Source organism: Myotis brandtii, unplaced genomic scaffold (assembly GCF_000412655.1).
Source record: "Myotis brandtii unplaced genomic scaffold, ASM41265v1 scaffold10, whole genome shotgun sequence".
Classification (NCBI taxonomy): Eukaryota; Metazoa; Chordata; class Mammalia; order Chiroptera; family Vespertilionidae; genus Myotis; species Myotis brandtii.
This window is the reverse complement of record NW_005353325.1, coordinates 2,007,119-2,014,039: the sequence shown is the minus strand read 5'-3', so window position 1 is coordinate 2,014,039 and position 6,921 is coordinate 2,007,119. Positions and strand designations below refer to the sequence as shown.

The window sequence follows — 6,921 nt, the reverse complement described above, 5'->3', positions numbered from 1 at the left end:
GGAGAAGGAGAAGGAGGAGGAGGAAGAGGAGGAGGAAGAGGAGGAGGAGGAGGAGGAGGAGGCCTTTAAAGAAAGGAAGGGAAGGTGCATTTTATTTGTGAGTTCCCTAATCAACTGTGCTGGATGCATGTACCTCCATGATTTGACTTAATTTTCAGCAAAGAAGGTATTCTCTTCCCCTTCTGTTCAGATGCAAAGCTGAGGCTTAAGGCAGTGAAAAAATGTGCCAGTGGTTCCAAGTGCTAGGTTTGAACACAGTCTCGAATGGGGCCAAGTCGAATGCTGTTTTCTCTAGACTGTGCTGCCTTTGACTTGCCCTTGTCCATAAAAGACTCAGCGAGTGGTTATATTCTGATCATTGCTATGGCAAATGTCTATTTTGGATGCTCTGCTGTGCTTGGGAGATGACTGTCTATTACAGGTATCGGGACTGCCTCCTGACTTTCTCCCCTAACTAATTTTGCTGTGTTTATCAGTCTCATCCTAAGTATTTGTAGAACGAACAGATTTCCAACCACCTGGAACAATTTAATGATGTAGCATAAGGAATTTTGAAAATTAAGAAAAGTTTTCTTTTAAAAGTTTCTAGCTCTACGACGTTAGGCAGGCGACTTCTCTAGCCCTGGTTTTCTTTGTCATCCAGATGGGTTGACAGTGGCATTTCCACATCTAGGGACTCTAATTCAGGTGGTTTTCCAAATGATGTTTCCCAATCATCACAAGTGACTGCATTTACTATATTCTTTTTACTGAGATAGGGATGCAAGTAGATATGAGAAATATTTCCATCAAAATAATACAAATATTTCATTCTCCACTGAAGGAAGAAGCTTCAGATGGAAAATTCACTTTTGTTTAGTGACAATTTGGTTATGCTGAATCAATCCAACTATTGAATATCCTTGAATTCCTGCTGTGTGTGAAGCATATTCTAGATGCCTAGGAAGTATAATGACTCTTAAGACATGGTTTCTTTCTTCATGAGGCTTTTAATCTAACCAGGGAAATGGCATAGAAGCATAGAGATCATTGGATGTGGTATTTTAGAACAATATAGTAGAAGAGATGTCACAAAGCAAAAGAAGAGTGGTGTAAACAGAAAGGGAGGTCCTGTAAATTGGGAAGAGAGGAGGATTACTGGGAGTTTGGTTGGTATGAAAGAGCTGATGAAAAAGATGGATTAAAGCCAGGCTTTGGATTGAGGTGATCTTCAGATACCGTGGAATAGTGGTTCTCCATTGGGGACAATTTGTCTTCTAGGGGACATTTTTATAATATATGGAGATGGATTTGATGCTCACAATCGTGGGGGTTGGGAGCAATGGTATTGGCATTTAGTGAGTTGAGGTCAAGGATGCTGCTACATTGCATTGGGTAGCCCCTCCCACAACAAAGAATTATGCAGTCCAAATTGCCAACAGTACTGCAATTCAGAAACCCTTCAGTGGTTCTCAACCTGTGGGTCGCAAAAAATGAAAATACATCCTGCATATCAGATATTTACAGTACGATTCATAACAGTAGCAAAATTATAGTTATGAAGTAGCAACGAAAATAATTTTATGGTTGGGAGTCACCACAACATGAGGAACTGTAATAAAGGGTCACGGCATTAGGAAGGTTGAGAATCAAAGATAGAAGTCAGTAGTCAAAAGAACCCCAGGTAGACGAGAAGCCTCGATTCATCTCATAGCCCTGCTATTAGTGAGCTGGGTAACTGTGGGCAAACCATTTAACCTCTCTGGTCATCTGAAATTGAGGGGATTTGGAGGGAGAAATTGAGCATCCATACTGGAACCTTGAAATGAGGCAACATATTAATGCTTACAGACTCATAGAGACTGAGCAAATTGAGTGAAATCCTTGATAAAAGGTTTTCTGTTCCTTCGTTTTCTCCCTTAATCTCACGATCATTTTAAGAGACAAAAGTTAATAGTGTGAGGTGCCAAACTGAAATAAATATTAACATGCAAGAACTTCATTTTGTATCAAGCTCTCATTAAGAAAAATGATCTGTATCTAGAAAAACATCTACCTCAGGTCATGCAAAATTATACTTCTATTGAGCAAGAAAATCACAGCAAGTAGCTTTTGAACATTTTCATTCGTTGGCCCCAAACTGCGCTGACAACATTTCTTTTCAGTGCAAATAAACATTTACTCCACTAAAAGGAGGCACTGTGATCTTTGCTATTTGCTATGTATTTCTGGCTGTGCAGTGCCTCGGGTTCAGGTTTTGTGTGTTTACTAGTCACACAGACCTTAGGGAGGTAACAAGTTGTTTTCCAAATGTAGCTAATTTTGTATCTAACCTCTGAGAATGGCTTCTAACCAAGTAAGCCATAACAGTGGAAAGTTGAATCTGTACCTGTGTGTGTAAATAATAAGGAATTGTTTTCTTTAATGCTTGAGTCATCCATGAAATAATTTAATACATGACAGCATTAATTTAAAAATATCTCAAATGAGGTCTTAGTGTGAATTACTGGGGATCCTAGAATAGGTTTCACAGAGGACACGTGAATCATTGGAAAATTTTGGTGTGTTAATCAGATCCTGTAAGGAGTGTTTGATGCCCCAGTCCTACAATCAAAAGAAGTGAGGTATACGGCTTAAAAAAAACCCCACTTAACTCATATGGTTTAAAATATGCCACCCCTCCACCGCACCACCACTTTCAGGGAATGCGAGTACTTTCGCATTAATGGTCCAGTTGAGAATCCTTGTTATTACATATTCTAGCATACTGCTTCAAAACGTCCCACAAGAGTAATTTAGGTGAAAACAAAACAAAACTGTAAAAAGACCTTTTACAACTTTTCAAGGAAATGCATGTATCTTGATGCACAGATTTCCCAGCTCTGCTTGGTGGGCAAGAACACAAAGGTCAGAACCTTTTCCCAACTCAGCTAGCACATGTGCAATAGTCCCAGGCAGCGATTGGGTGCAGAGTGGGGAGTTAGCGCCCTCTGCTGAATGGGAGGAAATAGTACAGCTCTCTCAAAAAACTAGAACCTCTTTGTAGTTCCTATATTTTTCCTTATGATGGTTAATCTCATTTGAAAATTATTCAGCCTGGGGGAAATGAAAATGAATACTTACAATTTCTTCATGTATATAAGTGTGAGCAATGTGTTGTGTTCACATGTATGTGTGTTTGTGTACACAAAACACCTTCTTAATGAGGATGCTGAACAGATGATTTCTAAGGCCCATTTTGTTTCTAAAATGATGTTATTCTAAAGTATTTAAGTAACTTACTTTAAAAGAATAGAGCCCATTGTATGAGATAAGGCTTCTGCTTCAGGAGAAATGATCAGCTGGAATTCAGGGAACTGTACTATTGACTACTAGATTCTTGGTCTTCATCAGCTAAGTAGACTGATCCTCAAATGTACCCTTATTTCTCTCCTCTTCCATGTTCTTGTTATTCCCTCTACCTGAAACATGGTGAAGTTTTATGCCATCCACACTTCTGCCCATTTTCCATGCTCTCTCCAGACTTAAGGATCTATTTTTGTATTTACTTCATTTCAAATAAGGGAAAAGATAATACACTTAAGAAATCTACTTTCTAGCCAATGTAGGCATTTTTACGTATATTAATTTAAAACAGTTTTGCAGTTTTATTGAGGTATAATTTGCAAACCATAAATGTATCCCATTGATTTTTAGTAAATTTATGGTTGTGCAACCATCACCACAATCCACTTCTAGAACTTTTCCATCTCCCCCCAGATTTCCCTCCCACCTGTTTGCAGTCAGTCCCCAAAGAAGCGCTTCTACTTCTCCACCCACAGATCACCATGGCTCTGATCTCTGTCTCTATAAGTTTGCCTTTTATGGAAATTTTATAAGTGGATCACACAATCTGTAGTCTTCGTGTCTGGTTTCTTTCACTTGGCATAATGTTTTTGAGGTTCATCTATGCTGTCACATGTATCACTAGTTCAATACTTTTAATTCTAAATAGTATTCCATCATATGCGTATACTACATCTTACTTATCCACTCACCATTGAGTGTTTGGATTGTTCCTAGTTTTGGGCTGTTATGAATAATGCTGTTATGGACAATGCACATACTAGTCTCTGTGTGGATATATGTTTCATTGCTCTTGAGTAGATTTTTAAGGGTAGAATTCATGAATCATATGGTAAAGTTATAGCTCACTTTATAAGAAGCTGCCAAACAGCTTTACATGGTGACATTATAATTTTACATTCCCACCAGTGGTATATGAGTTTCAGTTTTTCAGAATCCTTGTCAATACTTGCTATTGTCTGTCTTTTTCATTATAGCCATTTTGGAGGTGTATAATGGTATCTTATTGTGGTTTTAATTTGCATTTCCTTAATAACTAATTATATTGAACACCTTTTCATGTGCCGATTTGCCATTTGTATGTCTCCTATGACGACTTTCTATTCAAGTCTTTTGCTAATTTGTAATTGGGACTTATTATTATTGAGTGTAAGAGTTCCGTGTATACTTTATCAGATACATGATGTGCAAATATTTTTTCAGTATATAGCTTGTTTATCTTTTCATTTTCTTTTCTTTTTTAAATAATATTTTATTGTTGACATTATTACTGATATCCCCTAATTTCCCTCTTTTTGTCCCTCTCCAACCAGACCCTGCCCCCACCTCCCTCTGGCCCTTACCACATTGTTGTCTGTGTCCATGGGCTATGCATATGTGTTCTTTGGCTATTCTCTTCATTCTCTTAATAGCATTTTAATTTTAATTCTTTTTTTTACTTTTGAATAATGTTTATTAGAACTTCCATTTAAATAATGTAATAATTGTGTAAAATACATTTTTAAGAGAATACTGTCTTGTTTTTATAAAATTGATGCATGCTCATAAATTCAAACAATGCAGGACTTAATAATATTTTTAAAAGTACAAATATTTTTAACTTTGTGAGGTCCATTTATTAATTTTTCTTTCATGGCCTATGCTTTTGTTGGAATATCTAAGAATTCTTTGTCTAACCCAAGGTCAAAGAACAAAGTTTCCCCCCCTATATTTTCTTCTAGAACAGTGGTTCTCAACCTTCCTAATGCTGTGACCCTTTAATACAGTTCCTCATGTTGTGGTGACCCCCAACCATAAAAATTATTTTCGTTGCTACTTCATAACTGTAATTTTGCTACTGTTATGAATCGTAATGTAAATATCTGATATGCTATATGTGTTTTCCGATGGTCGCGACCCACAGGTTGAGAACCGCTGTTCTAGAAGCTTCATAATTTTGGCGCTTACACTTAAGTCTATGATCCATTTTGAGATAATTTGTGTGTATAATTTGAGGTAAAGGTCAGAGTTCAGTTTTGTACACTTAAAATCTAATTGTTCTATTACCATCTGTCGAAGAGTATTCTTTTCCCTTTGAATTATCTTGACATCTTACACACATTATTTTATTAATCTCTATGTCCAAGCTGTATTAACTAATGATCTTATCCCAGTTTCATAGGTCAGTTCACAGACTCATAGATTTTTAGCTAATACACTCAAATTCCCATGGCTAGTAGATGGCAGAACTCGGATATGAGTTCTGTTTTGCCCAAAAACAAGACATACCTTCTTATTAAAATTTTCTCACATGTTGTTCATTCCAACATTAAACTATATGCTTCCTGAAGCTGCATACCACTCATTCTTATCTTGCTGCCATACTCTAGGACAGTACCTGCTTATTTAAGGGTCATCTTATGAAACACTCCATTGACTTGCAGTGGTTCTCAACCTTCTGGCCCTTTAAATACAGTTCCTCATGTTGTGACCCAACCATAAAATTATTTTCGTTGCTTCTTCATAATTGTAAGTTGCTACTGTTATGAATAATAATGTAAATATCTGATATGCAGGATGGTCTTAGGCGACCCCTATGAAAGGGTCGTTCGACTGCCAAAGGGGTTGTGACCTACAGGTTGAGAACCGCTGACTTAAGGGATCATGTTTGTATGAAAGTGAGTAATGACTCTATAATCTAAATAAGTTTTTCTCTCCATTGTGTTTATGTTTATCATGGACAAAACTAGACTTTCATTCCAAAGGAAACATTTTTAGGAAATAGCTACTTACCCTCTACTAAAGTCATTGCTTCTGTATGAGCATGAACTTCATGAGGAACTATGATGAATTGAGAATATCATTTCTCATATTTGACTATAAAGGAGCTTTCAGGGGACATAAAGTGAAAGTCTCAGAAAGTGATAAAAGCAATAACTTGGGAGCCCGAGGGTCCTAGTCCTGGTTCTGCAGTAGCTTGTTATGTGACCTTGAGCAAGTCATTGGATCTCTCTGCACCAGTCTCCTCACCTGTATAGCACTAGATGTGGACCAGGTTGTCACTATGGTTTCCCTCCTGTTGATATACTTTTGCTACATAGAGCACCACTATAGCATCACCTTCTGTTCAGATGGTACTTGAGTGGTTTCTCTTATTTGCAGATTGCAGCGAGAATCTGTTCCACTGTCACACGGGCAAGTGTCTTAATTACAGCCTTGTGTGTGATGGATATGATGACTGTGGGGACCTGAGTGATGAACAAAACTGTGGTAAGTAGCATTGTCTTCCTAAGGTTCTCATTAAAAATCTCAGAAATTTATCACCAAGAACATGTAGCTTGTTGTTCTTTAATATGATTATGAGCAGGTTAAATTATAAAATGTTTGGTTTCTTAATTTTAGAAAGGGGAGGTTTTTTTTCAATTACCAGTCTCAATTATGTCTTATGTATAAACTAGAGGCCTAGTACACAAAATTTGTGCATGAGGGGGGGTGGTCCCCTCAGCCCAGACTGCACCCTCTCCAATCCAGGGCCCCGGGGGATGTCTCCAACTGCCGGTTTAGGCCCGATCCCCGGGATTGGAGCAGTCAGACATCCCTCTCACAATCCTGGACCGC

At 37.8% G+C, this 6,921-nt stretch overlaps 1 protein-coding gene across 3 annotated transcripts in view; it reads left to right on the top strand.

The window, feature by feature from the left end:
* Positions 1-6,921, top strand: part of CORIN (corin, serine peptidase) — a 226,590-nt gene that overhangs the window by 150,957 nt on the left and 68,712 nt on the right. For all 3 annotated transcript variants that reach the window (XM_005853139.2, XM_014534321.1, XM_014534317.1), the window contains one exon: positions 6,466-6,573. In XM_005853139.2, coding sequence (XP_005853201.1) covers positions 6,466-6,573 — 108 coding nt within the window. The remainder of the gene's footprint in view (positions 1-6,465; positions 6,574-6,921) is intronic.